This window comes from Choloepus didactylus, chromosome 8 (assembly GCF_015220235.1).
Source record: "Choloepus didactylus isolate mChoDid1 chromosome 8, mChoDid1.pri, whole genome shotgun sequence".
NCBI lineage: Eukaryota > Metazoa > Chordata > Mammalia > Pilosa > Megalonychidae > Choloepus > Choloepus didactylus.
The window spans coordinates 96,000,529-96,021,577 of record NC_051314.1 but is presented as its reverse complement, the minus strand read 5'-3'; the positions used below and the strand labels follow the sequence as shown (position 1 = coordinate 96,021,577).

The following is a 21,049-nucleotide window of genomic DNA, read 5'->3' as shown; positions in this document are numbered from 1 at the left end:
CTACAGACTGCAAAACCTGAGCCATATTTTTACAACAAAGTTGTAAATCTGAAGTTTGCTACCTCTGAGATATATAAATCCAGTTATATCAACTGTATAGTTTAAAAGAATAAAAAGTAGAAGGAAATCATTCAAATTTATTATCAAAAAATAGAAAAGTCCCGAATGACAAATTTTGTATTCCCTATGCCTGTTAGCTCATATACTAACTTGAGTCAATTTTAGTAATTTGAACAACACCGTGTACATTTCACAGAGAAAGTGAAAGTGAAAAAGCATTTTACAAGTTGTCTTCTCACCTAATGTCTACTTTTTAAACTGCTTTATTTGATACTAAAGGAAGCTTTCAAGCAAAAGGCCATGCTTGCATTGTATTTAGTCATGGCCATTTGTATTTAATTATCTTTCTTTCCTAAATGCTTCATGAATCTCATGAAACCTGCAGGTACTGAAGCTTGTGTGTTAATCCTTCCTCCTACTGCTAAGAAATGAATCATAGTGCTACATGTTCATCTCAATGTGGAGAGGTGACAGCGTCCATGTGTGGGATGGCTTATTAATGAAAGATAATAAAAATTGGTTACTCCTGCTTAAAAGTTTCCTTAGTTTCTGTGTGTAAATTTCATGAGGGATGTAAATTTTTTTTTCCCTGAACAGAAGCCTTTTTGATACATATTTGACTTGATGCCCAGTTGGAAGATTAGATGTATAAAAGCTTTCCTGCAGTTAATCTTAGATGAACAGCCCAGAGACATGTCATAGGAGATGAAGAGCCAGCACCTCCCACGAGGAGCTGCCCATGACAGAGTCCCAGGATGTTTGTTTTCCTCCTGCTGGGCACAGCCTCTCTGCTCTGTCTGTCTGGGGGTGAACTTCTACACTCCAGAACAGAGACTGCAGACATGTGCTATAAATGTAGAAAATATCATCTTGGGTTGTGCTACGATGGCATGAAGTCCTGTAACCTGAAGTACCAACAGTCCTGTGCCACTGAGAACGTTTATATACTGACAAGCAAAGGGCACAGTATATATCATTATTCAAAACTGTCATGTATGCACAACTGTGAGGACATCAACTTCTTGGGTAACGAAAAGAGGACAGAGCTCGTCTGCTGCACACACAGCAGCTACTGCAACCTCCCTGAGGGGAACTAGTTCTGCACCTCTCCAAGACTTTGAGTCATTCTTCAAATGACCATCTCCTTTACCTCTTCCCCAGAACCTATATTTTACTCTCTTCTAAGCAATGGTCGAAAGTGAGAAACTCAAAAAAAAAAAAAAAAAAAACCTTTCCTGAGCCTAAGCAGCAGTAGATGTCATAACTTGTTTCAAAGGACTTTAAGGGGGAAAAATGATCTAAGCTTGAACAAAAAAGGATGTTTTATTAATAATATTGCCTTATGTTGTTAGATCATGTAAAAAGAAAATTAATTGTAATGAGCAATTTTCTATATTAAATATCAAACTTCCTATTTTTGATAATGTCAAGTTGGCAAGCTCAATATTTTCATTTGCATCAATGGGCTTTCTTAGGAAAGTTGTTTTGAAGAAATACAAAAACAACAAAAATATTAGTATGGTTCTTGCTCACAGGTACCATAGAAATTCATGAAGCTTTCCAAAGTTCATAAAAGTGTGAGTGTAAGTGTGAGAATGTCTATATTAACATTTTTGTATATGAATTTGTATGTATCAAGGATGACCATGAAAGTAAGTAACATTAGTAAAAAAAAAAAAAAGAGAGAGAGAGAGAAATAGGTAGTAAAATTATTGAACTTATTTTGTCTAGTTTGGAAATATTAAAATATATTTTGAATTCATTCTTAAGGTAAATGGTGCTATTTGAATTTATGTATGCTTCTTACTAAGAATGTAATGTTTTCATCAAATTTCAGCTCCCAGTGAAGCCCCTACAGAAGTAGGTGTAAAAGTCTTATCATCTTCTGAGATTTCTGTACATTGGGAGCATGTCATAGAAAAAATAGTGGAAGGCTATCAGGTGGGTCCAATTTTTGTTGAACTAAATACGTTTTTTCATAAATGTATCATGACAAGTTTTCAAATGCATTGAATCTTTCAATGCTCTGTGTTCTACTGAGTCACATGAAAAATAACACTATACTCTTTCTGTTTAATTTAATGTGCATTTATAAGATAATTTTTAAGAGTAAAACAGAAGTTCCTAACTGACTTAGCACAGAGAGATACTGAGTCCTGTGTGCTGTCAAACAGTTGGTCAAAATGAAAACTAAGGTAATAACATGTACGGTTGGCCAAGGCCTTTCGTTTGAAACATTCTTATAAAATGCTGGTGAAGCTGAAGCTTTTTCTAAAGCATTTTGCTCATTTATAACAGCGTCCTTAAAATGTTCATCCTGTTGACTCAGTAATTCTGCTTCTAGAAGTCCCTTCAAAAGAAACAATTATAAATATACCAAATATGTGCCTCATAATTTTAACTGTGAAGGCAGAAAATTGGCAACAATCAAAATGTCCTAAAGAAAACATCCCTTGAGCTGATTCTTAAAGCACCAATAGAAATTAGCTCGATAAAAAGGGAAGCACTTGTCTTAGGCAAAGGGAATGAGAACTGAAAAGTTGAAACTAAAATGATAGTTGGAGACTTTAACACAATGCTGAAGAATTTAGATGACTGTGTAGGGAAAGTGAAGTCATCTGATAATTTTAAGCATAAGGAATGACAAATTCAGTGAGATTGGTAGCATTATCTTGCCTTTATAGATGAGCAAATGGATGCCAAAGATCTTGTTGCAGCACTAATAAAAGTGTCAGAGCAGAGTCTAAAACTGAAGTTTTCTGACTCCCTTTGTTTTGACTCAGTGTGTGCCCTTTTGGAGCTGTGGGCAGTGGGGAGTTCCAAACACCGGGCTCAGCACAGGGTGCCAGCTTGCCCTTTCAATTCTTGTTCCCCCATTTTCCTCATCTGTCTATGAAGTATCTCCAAGGCCTAAAACCGTGCTGGCACATGGTAGGTGTTTTTGTTTGCTAAGCTGCTCAAAGCAGATACCATGAAATGTGTTGGCTTCAACTATGGGAATTTACTAGCTTAAAAGCTTACAGTTTTGAAGCCTTGAAAATGTCCAGATCTAGGAATCATCACTGCCAGTGATCCTGGACACTTGTGTCCGTGGCAAGGCACACGGTGGCATCTGCTGGTCTTTCCCTTCTCTTCAGGGTTTCCTTGCTTTCAGCTTTTTGCTTCCCTGTCTTTATCTTTCTTTGTCTGAATTTCATTGTCTTATAAAGGGCCACAATAAAATGATTAAGACCCACCCTGGGCCACACCCTAACTGAAGTAGTCTTATCAAAAGATCCTACTTTAAGATGGGTATTTACCCATAGGAATGGATTAGCTTTAAAAACGTGATTTGCTGGTGTACATACAGTTCTAGACCACCACAATGGGCACTAAATAAATATTCATTGAGTACTAGTAGAAATAATGAAGAATGATCAGATAAAGTGTTACAGTCGAGCTTTCCTAAGGCCATGTTAGGTATGTAACCACAAATGCAAACCACACTTTTAAGCAGAAACACCCAAAAACTAACAGGAAGCTTTATCTGGCCCCATAGATTGTGATTTGGGTAGATCTCAAATCACCTTTGCAAAGGTTCAGCGGAAATTATTACCATGAAAAAGGAATAATAGGAGTGGACTCTGAATACCCATTATTCATAACTTACTAAACTGACAACTACCTTTACAGCTTTAAGAAGTGGAAAAGAGATTCACTAGATGTTTTAAATTCCTGTAGTAAACAAGTCCAAGGTATCTTTAGGAGAAGACAATATATGAAGTTAGAAAACCAAATTTTAGACCATAGAATTTGTTTTCTTTTATATTACTTGTTTCTAATAATGACAACAAGAAGAAAAAAGATAATTTAATATTGAGTCAAAAATGCTAACTATACATTTGACTTCATTAAAAATATGCGAGAGAGCCCCTTTGCCCATGGAGAGAGTAATATATTGTCTATATTACAGCCTCCAACAAATGGAGTAAAAATAATAGGGTAGGAAGTAATAACTGGTACCAGTGTATTCAAACAGTAATCAGAATATATAAGTTCTTTTGATTGGGAAGTAAGTCTCAATCAAAGATTCTCAATTTAATAGTTAGCAGAAAAGTGATTTTAGCAAATAAGATTTTCTCAAATAGTAATTTCAAGGGAAAGTGCCTACTTATGGAGGAGTTTAGTCTCACAGATTTCTGACTTTTTGTAACACTCCAAATTAAGTAGAAAGTTTTTATGAGCAGACATGGGTTTCTTTTTTTTTTTTTTTTTTCCACTTTTTTGACATTTTTTATTTATTTGTTAATGTTTTTAATTTTTAATTTATTTTTTATTAGAGAAGTTGTAGGTTTACAGAAAAATTATGCCTAACATACAGAACTCCTATATACCACCCTATTATTAATACCTTGCATTAGTGTGGTACATTTGTTACAATTCATGAAAGAACATTTTTGTAATTATAATTTTTGTAATAGATAATTTTTATATATTATTATATATATATAATTAATATATATAACTATAGTCCATGAGTTTCAATAGGGTTCACTGTTTGTGTTGTACAATCCTATGTTTTTTTTTTTATTCTAGTAACATAAATACAACCTAAAATGTCCCGTTTTTAACCACATTCACATATATGATTCAGTGTTGTTAATTATGTTCACAATAGACCATTCTTTTTTTTTTTCTTTGTTTGTTTGTTTGTTTTTTCCTTCATTTTATTGAGATATATTCACATAACCACGCAGTCATACAAAACAAATCGTACATTCGATTGTTTACAGTACCATTACATACTTGTACATTCATCACCTAAATCAATCCCTGACACCTTCATTAGCACACACACAAAAATAACAAGAATAATAATTAAAGTGAAAAAGAACAATTGAAGTAAAAAAGAACACTGGGTACCTTTGTCTGTTTGTTTGTTTGTTTCCTTCCCCTATTTTTCTGCTCATCCATCCATAAACTAGACAAAGTGGAGTGTGGTCCTTATGGCTTTCCCAATCCCGTTGTCACCCCTCATAAGCTACATTTTTATACAATTGTCTTTGAGATTCATGGGTTCTGGGTTGTAGTTTGATAGTTTCAGGTATCCACCACCAGCTACCCCAATTCTTTAGAACCTAAAACGGGTTGTCTAAATTGTGTGTAAGAGTGCCCACCAGAGTGACCTCTCGGCTCCTTTTGGAATCTCTCTGCCACTGAAGCTTATTTCATTTCCTTTCACATCCCCCTTTTGGTCAAGAAGATGTTCTCCGTCCCACGATGCCAGGTCTACATTCCTCCCTGGGAGTCATATTCCACGTTGCCAGGGAGATTCACTCCCCTGGGTGTCTGATCCCACGTAGAGGAGAGGGCAGTGATTTCACCTTTCAAGTTGGCTTAGCTAGAGAGAGAGGGCCACATCTTAGCAACAAAGAGGCATTCAGGAGGAAGCTCCTAGGCACACTTGTAGGGAGGCTTAGACTCTACTTTGCAGCAAGTCTTCCCAAGGGCAAATCCTGTGGTGGAGGGCTCATCCCATCAAACCACCAGTCCCCTATGTCTGTGGGCATGTTAGCAACCATCGCAGTGGGGCTGGCCAATACCCCTGCATTCTCTACCACCTCCTCAAGGGGCTCTGCATATTTTTTCCTTGTTCTTTTTACCTTTTTTTTCTTGAATCAACTGTATGAAAAATAAAAAACAATAAAAAAATTTAAAAAAACATACAATAAAAGAACATTTCAAAGAGACTACAACAAAGGAGTAAGAAAAAGACAACTAACCTAAGATAACTACTTTACTTCCAACATATTCCTACACTACCCCAAGAAAGTAACCTAATATAGCCACATTTCTGTGAACTTGTTCCTACTATATCCATCAGAAATTAACAGACCATGGTCATTCCTGGGCATCCCCAGAATGTTAAATAGCTTATCTGTTCTTCTTGGATTATTCTTCCCCCTTCCTTAATTGCTCTCTATTGCTAGTTCCCCTACATTCTACATTATAAACCATTTGTTTTACATTTTTCAAAGTTCACATTAGTGGTAGCATATAATATTTCTCTTTTTGTGCCTGGCTTATTTCGCTCAGCATTATGTCTTCAGGGTTCATCCATGTTGTCATATGTTTCATGACATCGTTCCTTCTTACTGCCGCGTAGTATTCCATCGTGTGTATATACCACATTTTATTTATCCACTCATCTGTTGAAGGACATTTGGGTTGTTTCCATCTCTTGGCAATTGTGAATAATGCTGCTATGAACATTGGCGTGCAGATATCTGTTCGTGTCACTGCTTTCCGATCTTCCGGGTATATACCGAGAAGTGCAATCGCTGGATCGAATGGTAACTCTATATCTAGTTTTCTAAGGAACTGCCAGACTGACTTCCAGAGTGGCTGAACCATTATACAGTCACACCAACAATGAATAAGAGTTCCAATTTCTCCACATCCCCTCCAGCATTTCTAGTTTCCTGTTTTTAATGGCAGCCACTCTAATCGGTGTGAGATGGTATCTCATTGTGGTCTTAATTTGCATCTCTCTAATAGCTAGTGAAGCTGAACATTTTTTCATGTGTTTCTTGGCCATTTGTATTTCCTCTTCAGAGAACTGTCTTTTCATATCTTTTGCCCATTTTATAATTGAGCTGTCTGTACTATTGTCATTGAGTTGTAGGATTTCTTTATATATGCAAGATATCAGTCTTTTGTCAGATACATGGTTTCCAAAAATTTTTTCCCATTGAGTTGGCTGCCTCTTTACCTTTTTGAGAAATTCCTTTGAGGTGCAGAAACTTCTAAGCTTGAGGAGTTCCCATTTATCTATTTTTTTTCTTCTGTTGCTTGTGCTTTGGGTGTAAAGTCTAGGAAGTGGCCGCCTAATACAAGGTCTTGAAGATGTTTTCCTACATTATCTTCTAGGAGTTTTATGGTACTTTCTTTTATATTGAGACCTTTGGTCCATTTTGAGTTAATTTTGTGTAGGGTGTGAGGTAGGGGTCCTCTTTCATTCTTTTGGATATGGATATCCAACTCTCCCAGCCCCATTTGTTGAAAAGACCATTATGACTCAGTTCAGCGACTTTGGGGGGCCTTATCAAAGATCAGTCAGCCATAGATCTGAGGATCTATCTCTGAATTCTCAATTCGATTCCATTGATCTATATGTCTATCTTTGTGCCAGTACCATGCTGTTTTGACAACTGTGGCTTTATAATAAGCTTCAAAGTCAGGGAGTGTAAGTCCTCCCACTTCGTTTTTCTGTTTTAGAGTGTCTTTAGCAATTCGAGGCATCTTCCCTTTCCAAATAAATTTGATAACTAGCTTTTCCAGGTCTGCAGAGTAGGTTGTTGGAATTTTGATTGGGATTGCATTGAATCTGTAGATGAGTTTGGGTAGAATTGACATCTTAATGACATTTAGCCTTCCTATCCATGAACATGGAATATTTTTCCATCTTTTAAGGTCCCCTTCTATTTCCTTTAGTAGAGTTATGTAGTTTTCTTTGTATAGGTCTTTTACATCTTTGGTTAAGTTTATTCCTAGGTACTTGATTTATTTAGTTGCTATTGAAAATGGTATCTTTTTCTTGAGTGTCTCTTCAGTTTGTTCATTTCTAGCATATAGAAACATTACTGACTTATGTGCATTAATCTTGTATCCCACTACTTTGCTAAATTTGTTTATTAGCTCTAGTAGCTGTATCATCGATTTCTCAGGGTTTTCCAGATATAAGATCATATCATCTGCAAACAATGACAGTTTTACTTCTTCTTTTCCAATTTGGATGCCTTTTATTTCTTTGTCTTGCCAGATTGCCCTGGCTAGCACTTCCAGCACAATGTTGAATAACAGTGGTGACAGCGGGCATCCTTGTCTTGTTCCTGATCTTAGAGGGAAGGCTTTCAGTCTCTCACCATTGAGTACTATGCTGGCTGTGGGTTTTTCATATATGCTCTTTATCATATTGAGGAAGTTTCCTTCAATTCCTACCTTTTGAAGTGTTTTTATCAAAAACGGATGTTGGATTTTGTCAAATGCTTTTTCAGCATCTATTGAGATGATCATTTGATTTTTCCCTTTTGAATTTTTAATGTGTTGTAATACATTGATTGATTTTCTTATGTTGAACCATCCTTGCATGCCTGGAATGAACCCCACTTGGTCATGGTGTATGATTTTTTTAATGTGTCTTTGGATTCTATTTGCAAGTATTTTGTTGAGGATTTTTGCATCTATATTCATTAGGGAGATTGGCCGGTAGTTTTCCGTTTTTGTAGCATCTTTGCCTGGTTTTGGTATTAGATTGATGTTAGCTTCATAAAATGAGTTAGGTAATGTTCCATTTTCTTCAATGTTTTGAAAGATTTTGAGTAAGATTGGTGTCAGTTCTTTCTGGAAAGTTTGGTAGAATTCCCCTGTGAAGCCATCTGGCCCTGGACATTTATTTGTGGGAAGATTTTTGATGACTGATTGGATCTCTTTGCTTGTGATGGGTTGATTGAGGTCTTCTATTTCTTCTCTTGTCAGTCTAGGTTGTTCATATGTTTCCAGGAAATTGTTCATTTCCTCTACATTATCCAGTTTGTTGCCATACAGTTGTTCATAGTATCCTCTTATAATTTTTTTAATTTCTTCAGGATCTGCAGTTATGTCACCTTTTTCATTCATTATTTTGTTTATATGGGTCTTCTCTCTTTTTGATTTTGTCAGTCTAGCTAGGGGTTTGTCAATCTTGTTGATCTTCTCAAAGAACCAACGTTTGGTGATATTTATCCTCTCTATTGCTTTTGTGTTCTCTATGTCATTTATTTCTGCTTTAATCCTTGTTATTTCTTTTCTTGTACTTGGTTTAGGATTGGTTTGCTGTTCATTTTCTAGCTTCTTCAGTTGATCCATTAGTTCTTTGATTTTGGCTCTTTCTTCCTTTTTAGTATATGTGTTTAGTGCTATAAATTTCCCCCTCAGCACTGCTTTTGCTGCATCCCATAGGTTTTGGTATGTTGTGTTCTCATTTTCATTCGTCTCTATATATTTAGCAATTTCTCTTGCTATTTCTTCTTTAACCCACTGATTGTTTAGGAGTGTGTTGTTTAACCTCCAGGTATTTGTGAATTTTCTAAGTCTCTGATGGTTATTGACTTCTAATTGTATTCCCTTGTGGTCAGAGAATGTGCTTTGAATAATTTCAATCTTTTTAAATTTATTGAGGCTTGTTTTATGTCCCAGCATATGATCTATTCTGGAGAAAGTTCCGTGAGCACTAGAAAAGTATGTGTATCCTGGTGATTTGGGATGTAATGTTCTGTAGATGTCTGTTAAATCTAATTCATTTATTAGATTGTTTAGGTTTTCAGTTTCCTTATTGGTCTTCTGTCTGGTTGATCTATCTATAGGAGAGAGTGATGTGTTGACGTCTCCCACAATTATTGTGGAAACATCAATTGCTTCCTTTAGTTTTGCCAGTGTTTCTCTCATGTATTTTGTGGCACCTTGATTGGGTGCATAGACATTTATGATTGTTATTTCTTCTTGTTAAATTGCCCCTTTTATTAGTATGTAGTGGCCTTCTTTGTCTCTCAGAACATCCCTGCATTTAAAGTCTAGTTTATCTGAGATTAATATTGCTACACCTGCTTTCTATTGGCTTTAGCTTGCATGAAATATTTTTTTCCATCCTTTCACTTTCAATTTCTTTGTCTCTCTGTGTCTAAAATGAGTCTCTTGTATGCAACATAGTGATGGTTCATTTTTTTTTGATCCATTCTGCGAATCTATATCTTTTAATTGGGGAGTTTAATCCATTCACATTCAACATTATAACCGTGAAGGCATTTCTTGAATCAGCGATCTTATCCTTTGGTTTATGTTTGTCATATATATTTTTCCCCTCTGTCTATTAATATCCTTTATTGTACCCATACCGAATCTCTTTAGTACTGAACCTTTCTCCAAGTCTCTCTGTCCTTTCTTTGTTTCTCTGTCTGTAGGGCTCCCTTTAGTATCTCCAGGAGGGCAGGTCTCTTGTTAGCAAATTGTCTCAGCATTTGTTTGTCTGTGAAAAATTTAAGCTCTCCCTCAAATTTGAAGGAGAGCTTTGCTGGATAAACTGTTCTTGGTTGGAAATTTTTCTCACTCAGAATTTTAAATATTTCATGCCACTGCCTTCTTGCCTCCATGGTGGCTGCTGAGTAGTCACTACTTAGTCTTATGCTGTTTCCTTTGTATGTGGTGAATTGCTTTTCTCTTGCTGCTTTCAGAACTTGCTCCTTCTCTTCCGTGTTTGACAGTGCGATCAGAATATGTCTCAGAGTGGGTTTATTTGGATTTATTCTATTTGGAGTTTGCTGAGCATTTATGATTTGTATATTTATGTTGTTTAGAAGATTTGGGAAGTTTTCCCGAACAATTTCTTTGAATACTCTTCCTAGACCTTTACCCTTTTCTTCCCCTTCTGGAACACCAATGATTCTTATATTCGGACGTTTTATATTATCTATCATATCCCTGAGGTCCGTTTCGATTTTTTCAATTTTTTTCCCCATTCTTTCTTTTATGCTTTCATTTTCCATTTTGTCATCTTCCAGGTCACTGATTCGTTGTTCAGCTCCCTCTAGTCTTGTACTATGAGTGTCCAGAATCTTTTTAATTTGGTCAACAGTTTCTTTAATTTCCATAAGATCATCTATTTTTTTATTTAGTCTTGCAATGTCTTCTTTATGCTCTTCTAGGGTCTTCTTGATATCCTTTGTATCCCGTACTATGGTCTCATTGTTCATCTTTAGTTCTTTGAGTAGCTGCTCCAGGTGCTGTGTCTCTTATCTTTTGATTTGGGTGCTTGGGCTTGGGTTATCCATATCGTCTGGTTTTCTCATATGCTTTATAATTTTCTGTCGTTTTTGGCCTCTTGGCATTTGCTGAACTTGATAGGGTTCTTTTAGGATTTGTAGACCAATTGAAGTCCTTATCTCTAATTTATCAGAGCTACAGCTTTGTGGAGTACACTTTCTCTAACTAACCAGCAGGTGGCGTCCATGAGCCACCTGTTCTCTGCAAGCCAGTTCTCTCCTGCTTTGCCTTTGTGGTGAGTAGGGGAGTGAGTCTTGTGGGGTCCAATTGGTGTACCAAGCTTGCGTGTGTAGTTGGTGTTGCCCGCCCTGTATATGGGGCGTGTTTCTGGGCAGTCAGGGAGGGGGGGTGGCTCTAACAATCAAATCTCCCTGGTGATCCTGGAGTTTTAAAGCTGCTGCAATAGTCTAATCCTTCAGTTCAGTCCTGCCACGGTTTGTCTCTGCCACTGACCCACAAGTCCTTGGTATTGGCGTATGGCTCCTGAGACTTGCAAGTGGGTCCCTCTTCTAGGTCGTGCTCCCCCTGGTCCTCTGTTGAGGGATGACTGTGCTATGTCACAGGTGAGTGCCGTCCCCCTAGGGCGGTTCTGGGCTGCTGGGCTGTGTAGGGAGGCTCCCAGTCTGCTGAAATGATGGCTGAATGGGGCTTTGTTAATTCACACTGCTCCACCTTCCCAACTCTGGGACAGTCAGATGAGGTTGCAGGGAAGGCTAATGTCCACGCCCAGTTTTGTGGTGTGTGCCTGTTATTTGAAGCGCTTCCATCACACTGGGTTGTCTGGGGCAGCTCTGGGTTATGGGGCTGGCGATGGGCAGGAGTGTTTCCTGTCCACCAGGATGATGGCTGTGAGCGGACACCCCCCTTTTCTTGGGAAGTTGTGGTGTTTAGTGAATTTTCTCAGCCACTGGATTATTGCCTTTTGTCTCAGAGCTCTCTTAGTTCTGCTCTTGTCTTGACCTGCCCAAATTGCAAGTCTTTGAAGCTTTCTGTATTGGGCTTCTTAGAGTAATTGTTTTAGAAAAAGAAAAAAGGATAAAAAAAAAAAAGGTCCTCCTCACAGATCTAATGGGTTATTGAAATGCTAAGAGACAAAGCAATTAGGGCCATTAAGGAAAGGTCCACAGGGCAGAGAGATCAGCTTTTCTTTGGGATTTGCATATGAGCCTGAGGGCCTGAGCTCTGCCCTTCCCCTTTCTATGTTCACCAGAACTCCAAAAATCCACCGCTTTTATTTTGGAGTTTTTCATGTTGTTTTTTTCTATGCCTGTCTCCTCTCTGCTGGGCTGGCTGCTCTCAGATTCTCTGGTGTCTGGTCTCAGTCTATCTATGGTTAGAGTTTGGATCAGTAGAATGAGTTTCCGATAAGGGCTGCTACTGCAGTTCTCCCTTCTCCTTCCTGGAGCTGACAGCCCCTCCTCCCACGGGACTGAGCCTGGCAGGGAGGGGCGCCAGTCCCCTGGCCACAAAAACTTACAGATGTCGCTGATTTCAGCAGTGCCACGTTTTCATGAGTGTTGTATGAAGTATGCCCAAAGTCAGATTGCTCTGTGGTGTCCAGTCCACGCAGTTCCTGGCTTTCTACCTACTTTCCTGGAGGAGTAACTAAAACATACAGCTCACCAGTCCGCCATCTTGCCCCGCCTCCCAGACATGGGTTTCTATTTCAGCTTTTTCACTTAGGAATTTCCTGGGCAATTTATTTGAACTGCCTGAGCATTTGTTTTCTCACCTGTAAAGCTGAGAGAGTAACCACTGCCTCATAGAACTCTTGTATGGAATAAATAAAATAAGCTGTGTTTAATGTTCTTCCCCAGTCTATGTCACTGGGCATTTGATGTCAATTATGATAATACTGATGGTGATGGTGCTGATGATGAGGACCACAGGGACAACAAAGATTAGTATGTTAATGACAACAGTGATAGCATTGGTTGAACTCTTATTATGCTAAACACTTCATAAAACTCACTTTTTTGAATCCACACAACCCCAGAGGAGAGAAACTATTATAACCCCCATTTTAAAGATGAGGAAAGTAAGATTTAGAAATGTTTATCTGAGTGATAATTGGCACACTGGGATTTAAACCTAGGTCTTGCCTCTCCAAAGAATGGTTGATTAAAAGTGCTAGAAATAAATCACAAAATTATTGTTTCCATACAAACACCTTTCACATAGAGATATGAGCATCGAGACAAGAAGTAAAGCTTAAAAGAGAAATTTAGTAATTTTATTCTCCATTAAGAAAGTTTTCCTGCTATTTTGTGGGGGGAAGTTTGACTATAATGTGCTTATTGTTTCTATTTTAAAAGAAAATATGATAAGAAGAGCCAGTTGTTTAACAAGATAGATAATGGAGAAAACTGATATTGCACCACACACACTTCCCATGAAAATGTACTATGTGTATAAGTTATAAGGAAACAGAGTTAAAAAAAAAAAAAAAGAAAAAAAAAGGAGCACATTAAAAAAAAAAAGGGTAGGAGAACCCCAAGTCCTGTTTGATTGACCCTTTCTCAAGGTTAATGTCCTGACATCTCAAGTCAAAACTGTAGGCAGTTGTGTTTAAAAATAACCTTTTTCCTCTGTGGTTTTAAAGTGTACCTCAGTAGAATGTTTAAATTTTACTCTATTTTCCTCTTGCCTAGCTATAAATCTTCACATGTCTAATCTCCATACCTAGGGAGTTTTCCTGCAGTGCAGGTGAGCTAGGGGAATACAGAAAGTCCTTATCAAAGCCCAAGTTTCAGAACTTTGGGCTCCTGCCCAGGAATCCGCAAAAGACTTAGTTTGCTCACTCAGCAAGTAAAACATTGACTTAATTAATATAATGAAAACAAGCAAAATATGCTATCAGGAATAATGAATGCAAAAACCCTTAGCAGCTGAATCAGAGATTAGCAGAGTTGATTGATTTCATAATTATCATAAAACATTAACAATCCTCAATCCTGAGTGTCTACTCAAATGCTTTGACAGGTTCTTATGGTGAGCATAAACCACTATTTAGGAAGTCCATTCTCTTATTTCAGACAGGCATATGTCTTAAGTGTGGATTCCCCCAACACAAAGCCTGACACAAAGATGTGGGGAAAAGTCACTTTAAAAATTTTTAAAAAATATATGATTCCAGTGAGTAGGCCTAAGGGACACACAGAATGAACAGGAAAGAGGGAGTCTCTGATATAAGATTTATCTTAGCAACCACTGTGGGCATCTGGTGCTCTATCCACTGGGACCTTGGAAGAGTTTTGTGAATGTGGCTCAGAACTGGGATGAATGGGAAGCATTCATCCACTCCAATACCCATGAGCATCACCTCCTCTCCCGCTTCCATGCTAATGCTGAGCAAGTATCACACTGCAATGTCAAGGAAGACCCAGGACAGGGAGTGAGAAATTCCATTCGTGGCACTGGCAGAGGTGGAAGGCTGTCTGGTTGTACCTGTGGGTATCTGCAGCCTATGCAGGACTGGTTGATTCCTACAGCAGTGACTGAAATAAAAGGGAATGTTGAGTAGCTCCCATTGATCATCATACCGCAATGATTTCAAACAGTTTCTATTATTGCTATTAATAGTTCATGCCATGTGCTAATACTCAAATTAGTCTCGAATTTGGGTAATTTAAAATATCATATATCTTTTTAAAGAGTGAGCTTTTTTGCATGTCAGTCTTTTAATTTTTTACACTTAAATACCGTATTTAGATTTTTTTTTCTAAAGACTGTATAAGAATCCTTTATAGAGGAATTTTCATTTGTCAGAGCATTATTTGTTCAGAAAGAGAAATTTCAGAAATGAAGAGAGAACTTGGAAATCTGATACCAAATTTACTGAAGTAGCAAATAATGAAATGAAGCTAGCCTAATTTTCAGAAGTGTTAACATCTTCAAGCACTTCTGTAATTGGTAGCATCCATTCCTTTATTCTGAACTTCTTTGAAAAAAATGAGGAAAGAGCTTTTTTCCTAAAAATTTCTTAGATTTTCCTGGAAATAGATATGATTGTTATGTGTGACAGTGATACTATTATAGCTCATGAATTTATGGAGAAATTAATTATTCCTTATTAAAAATAGGGGTTAGCCTTTTTTCTGAGGCTTTTTTTTTTTTTTTTTTTTAGCTTTCTAATACTTTTATAAGGAGTAAATTTTCTTGGAGGAAAAAGTTATAGACTTAGAGTTCTCTATAAAAGATAGTAGTAGTTTTAGGTGAAATTAAGTATTTTGATTTATTCTTTTAAATATGGCAAAGGCCATGATTGCTTGGTTTTCTTCTGCATCCTCTGCAGCTATCACAGTGCCTGGTGTAAAGTGAGTACCCAATAAACATTTGTTCAACAAATGAATGAGTACCATTTACCAAATACAGTCCTATGCAAAGAGCATTTCAAAATAAGTAATACACACCTGCCTCCAAGGAGTTTATATAAACTAGTAATAGAAGAGAGGCAAGCAATGAGGCGATTTCATAATTATTTAAAAAGCACTGTGATAAGGTGAAACTAGAGACAGAGTGTATGGGACTTTTTAGAAGCATGTAGAGATAGGGATAAAATTTTAAAATGTCATAGCATTCAATGGAGAGAAAAGATACACTTTTTGTTTCCCTTGCATATGAAAATAAATTTAAGATCTACTCTCAATAAAATGGGCTCTGCATTTTTTTCTGGTGGTGATAATCCATTTCCACTAATTCTGTAAGACTCTCTTTTCATTTCCCTAGTGATTAATCAAAAGCAACGCATTTGTTCAGCTCCGTTACAACAGGTTGCATTCCTTACTCCAGGCAATTTTCTCACAAACTAATGGTGCTTCACAGCAATGGAAAACTCACTAGGAGGATCAAGATGCAACAGTCCTATTTTATCATCTATTTGGAAATTATCTCTAAAGGCTTGGCCAGCAGTTAGAACAGATAAAAAGGAGGGCACTGTATATATATACACACACACATATATATATAAATTTATTATATATATAATTTATTATATATTAATATATATTATACATATATAATTTATTTTAGTACTCTTTGAAAGCAATATAAGTCCTGTAAACATAAGTTGCTTTAAGTTAAGGAGGGACAGATTATTCAAATAATCAAATAATTTTGTTGTCAGATGCTTTCATTTGTAAAGGTAAAGTTTACATGTGAAAAATTTTATACAACTCTCATATTCTAAAATAAAGGAATCAAGGATTATTTGGCACACTCACTAACTCTTCTCCCTAGTTACAGGGTCATAGTTAAACCGCTGCTTCAGTTTATTTTGAATTTTAATGGAGATCACGTGACCACACAGATCCCTGCCAAAGTTAGATGAATAAAGTCACCAGTCATTTAGGATGTACGTACAAAGAGAAAATTAAGGAAAACTTTGTTCTTTCCTTTTGTTTTGCCAAGTGCCTCGAGGAAATTTGGATGAGCTCTCAGAAAAATTCTGTCACTTCAATTCCTCATTTACAGTCTCTTTTAATAATGACCTTTATCATATTAATCTAGTCAACAAACTTCTGCTCTTTAAAATAGATGAAAAAGCTGTTAAAAAGGAATGAAGATTTTTTGAAATGTGGTGTACATCTTAGTCAATAAAATTAATGTCCTTGTCACGTAACATGTTTAAAAAGATTGCAAGTAAATTGTGATGAAATTCTGATGTATTTGTATCACTTTAATTAGTTGAACGTGTGAGAAATACTATCCTAAGTATATTCAGGGGTCTAGATATAGTATCTCTTCATTCAACGGTAAAAGTAAAAATGGTTTTCAATGGCTCAAAGAAGAATTTTTAACATTAAAAAAATTCTCTGTGCTTGTCCAAATAGCTACTTTTGTAATTTTCTCTTTTATGTTCAAAACAAGTTTGTGCAGTAAGTATTATCACGATAGCAGGGTTAAGATTTTATCATTAACTCCTTATAGATGAAGATACTGAAAACCAAAACTAAGAAACTTGCCCAAGGTCTCATAGTAAGTTGGGGACAGAGCAAAAGTAGACCCCATGTCTCATGCTTCCTAGTTGGTAATACTTTCCACTGCATCAGATGTGTTCCTAGAAAGTCAGATGTGTTCTGTGTCACAGCAGTAGCAGCTGAATCTTTATGCGTCTTATTTTACTATGGAGAGTTTTAACAGTTGTTTGAAGAAACACAATTTGAAAAGGTATCCAGACCTTTGCTTTTCCAAGTTGAGCAGTTATTGTGATCTTTGACTAGACCTAAAATTATAAGCTTTTAAATGCTTCTGTTCCTCACTGAACACCAATCTTTCTGGCTTTGTCATAACCCACAAAGGTTTTCAATATGTTTTTCTTAACTATTCCAAATATCACCAGAGGTATAAAACTTGTTCTCACATCATCCTGCCTTTCTAAAAACAATGTTCTTGCTATTTTTCCTGTTTCATAAAGAGATTGCTGCATAGAATCAAATTGCTCATTAAATTATTTTTTTAATAAATGAAGACATCGTGTGAGGGGTAGGAGATAAACAAGGATGAGCATCATGACTACCTTTTAAGAAGAGTGATGGCGTGGGGAAGTAGGACAAGATACCCAGATAAGGACATGAGACAGGAATATAAAGAGTACAATTTTACAGAGGAGGAAATTATTAATTCCTAATAGTTGGATCAATGAAGACTTCATGCACAGGTGACATTTATGATCTTGTCCTAGAGATGATTTATTTTAAAAGATTACAAAATGGGAAAGAAGAGAAGGGCTGTACAGGGAAAGGGAAGATATAACCCTGAATTTTCCAAACCACATTCAGAGAACCCAACTATGCAAAATGTTGCTGGGGATTTGGAGAATAACATGGAAGTGTTTCATGGTCAAATAAATGTGGAAAATTCTGGGTTTTATATCATATCTAAGGGAATCACAGCTGAAATGAACAAACTAAAGGTGCTAAAGAGTAGCAGTAGAAGTTCAAATTTGTTTCAATCAAAGTTTTTCAAAAACTTAACCCTGAGACTCTCCCATCCCACTCCATCCACATACATGTAATATTCCTAAACATCTGGCTATTACGTCTGACTGGAACACTTTCCTTTGATGATTGCTACTTTCTGATCTCCAAAGCAGCAGCTCCATATCACTTCCTACATTTTTTTTTTTTTACTGTTTTTCTTTTCCTGTGATTATGTTATACACTTGCTTATTGTCTGCTTCCCTGTATTAGTCAGCATGGTTACGGATGTAACAATTAACCCTGAAAGGCTCAATTGGTGGCATAAATAACACAATAAACTTTTATTTATCTCTCACATCACAGTCCAGTGTAAATGGCAGGCTGGGAAAGTCAAAGTGATGAGGGGTAGAGTAGAGAGATCCTGTGGAGTGGGGGGCAGTAAGAGCATTTGGACTTGGGGGGTGGAACTGTTTCTGCTCCAGGCTCTAGGTAGTTCCTTCCATCTAGAGGCTCCCCCATTGTAGAGCCCAGAATCCTTCACTGGATTCTCAGCATCTGGCCAGCAAATGAGGGAAGACAGGGCATGCAAAAGATGGCATTGGAGATTTTAGAACCTGGGCATAAAAAGGTATCTATTCAGGGCTTCAGTCTATTGGTCCGGACTAAGTTATAAGGCTCTACCTAAGTGTAAGGGATACTGGGATGTCTAATCTAGCTGTGTGCCCAGGAGAGAAAGTAAATTCGGTGTGGTAAACACATTGTATTGTCGTGGTCACAGGTCACACTCCTCCAACAGGAATGCTCCCTGAAAGTGAGGTCTTTGTTTGGTTGTCACTCTAATCATACAACCGAGAACAATTTGGTGGGTTGGTTATCAATGACCTAATGTGACAGCTGTTCAATTGGTGATGAATGGGTGGATGAATGAATGAATCTCAGAGGACTCTATTATTCTGAACAACATAGTTTGGAAGGCTAAGATGTGGAGGTATATGAAGAGATTAGAATACCATGGCAAAAACAATGTGGATTAAGGCAGAGTTTTGTAAAGATCACTGCTTGCCTTATTTTGCCTACTCTAGTTGGTCACAGTCATGAGGGATGTATTCATTCAGTGTTTGACCACAACTTCACTTCAAAGAATTCTTTAGTTTGAAACATTATGGCAATAGCAATACATTTTATTAAGATGGCTGAACCCATAGCCTATGTGGCAGCTGTTTACCACTGTGCTCTAGGTATTTATATATAACATGGGCTCTGATAGCTGTACTAGCTCCTTATTAATAATAATTAGTGAGATGGAGGAAATCATTCTGGTCCCAGTGGGAACCTTTTCTTTATAGCTCTTGAAAATCCTTTTAAGTAGCGCTTAGTGCCTTTTTCCTATTCTATCTGCACCCAAATATCTGTTTCTTCCATTGAATTCCTTATTACTAATTACTCTTCCTAGGATATGCTCATTTACATTAAGAAAATTTATTTTTTAAGAGCCTAATTTTTATTATTTGATATCTGCAGAAGTCATGTTCAGATGAACACTGCCTGGGTGCTTTGTTGACAAGGAAATGATGTACGTAATGTTGCAGCACTTGATCTCTCACTAACCCCAGTATCCTGCCCTGCTCCTCTTTCTTTGGGCTGTTGAATCCTTTTTCTTGCAATTAGACCTCTGCCCATTGAGTTAGCAGGAGGGAGGTTTTACTCTCTATACTGGGAAAATTTACTTCCTATTTGGGGTCTGAGTTGCAAAGGAATCCGTGATCCAGCAAAATCACTGGTGCCGTGATCTTTATGAGTCCCTAAAAGTAGACGCTTGAGATGTTAATTGTATTAAGCCATCATCTTAAAGATTGTACACTTTTATGGCCTATTCTCTTAAAAGTAGGAAGTAAAAAGGTGATGTACTGGAAAATAAGTCTGGAAAGGAAAATTGAATTCTGCTTGAAAAGGTCTTGATGACTATGCCAAGAGAAAAAGAGTGGAGAAGTATTGAACAACTATTTTGTATCTCTCCAGGAGAGTGCTGCCTGGAGGGTAAGGGGCACATCTCTGTTACTATTTCATCATTAGTTCTTTTAAGGAAAAAAAAAGAAGAATCTGTCATTAAGGACTTAAGAATCTAAACAGTAAAATGAAATGCTCTTCTGATTAAGAAGCCAAAATGAAATCACAATTTTCCTAATTTTAAAACATCAGATTCAATGATAAGGTTGATGCTTTCCCTTCTTTTCTGTCTCTCTCTGCTACTGTGTGACTAACACTGGATTAAATTACACCATTGCACCCTTAACTGATCTCTTCCTTTATAGAAATTGTATGAAGATTATTGGTCATAGAACTATTGTTAAACCAAGTTTTATTTATACCAAGGTGTCCTAGTTTGCTAATGCTGGAGAATGCAAAACACCAGAGATGGATAGGCTTTTATAAAACGGGAGTTTATTTCACTACACAGTTACAGTCTTAAGGCCACAAAGCGTCCAAGGTAACACCTCAGCAATTGGGTACCTTCACCGGAGGATGGCCAATGGCGTCCGGAAAACCTCTGCTAGCTAGGAAGGCAGCTGGCGTCTGCTCCAAAGCTCCGGCCTCAAAACGGCTTTCTCCCAGGACGTTCCTCTCTAGCAAGCTTGCCCCTCTTCAAAACATCACTCCCAGCTGCACTCTCTTCCCTCTCTTTGAGTCAGCTCATTTATATAGCTCCACCGATCAAGGCCCACCCCAAATGGGCGGGGCCACGCCTCCATGGGAACATCTCATCAAAATTATCTCCCACAGCTGGGTGGGGCACATTCCAAGCAAATCTAACCAGCACCAAAAATGTCTGCCCCACACAAGACCACAAAGATAATGGCATTTGGGGGGCACAATACATTCAAACTGGCACACAAGGCTTTTCTGACTTTAAGTGTGACATTCCAATTTCTTCTTGGAGTATCTATTTCTTTTATTAGTTGGAAGATGTTTTTACAAGTGACATATTGTATTTATGCATTAATCACTACTGTAATTATAGTTAGTCCTTTTTTTGTCAAACCAAAATGAGTTTTGAAGTCAAATAAACTTGAAATCAAACCCCAATTTTTATCACTTAATTAGCTACCATTTACTTAGTGCTTCATATAGGTCAGATGCCTTAAAATGTTTGGTGGGGCTTTTAATTCTTTCAACTCCCCTATAATGTGGACATTATTATCCCTTTTTACAGATGTGGAAACAGAGGACCCAAG

General features: G+C 37.2%; 1 protein-coding gene across 3 annotated transcripts in view; it reads left to right on the top strand.

The window, feature by feature from the left end:
• Positions 1-21,049, top strand: part of CNTN1 (contactin 1) — a 391,770-nt gene that overhangs the window by 328,628 nt on the left and 42,093 nt on the right. For all 3 annotated transcript variants that reach the window (XM_037847170.1, XM_037847168.1, XM_037847169.1), the window contains one exon: positions 1,898-2,001. In XM_037847170.1, the coding sequence (XP_037703098.1) occupies positions 1,898-2,001 (104 nt within the window). The remainder of the gene's footprint in view (positions 1-1,897; positions 2,002-21,049) is intronic.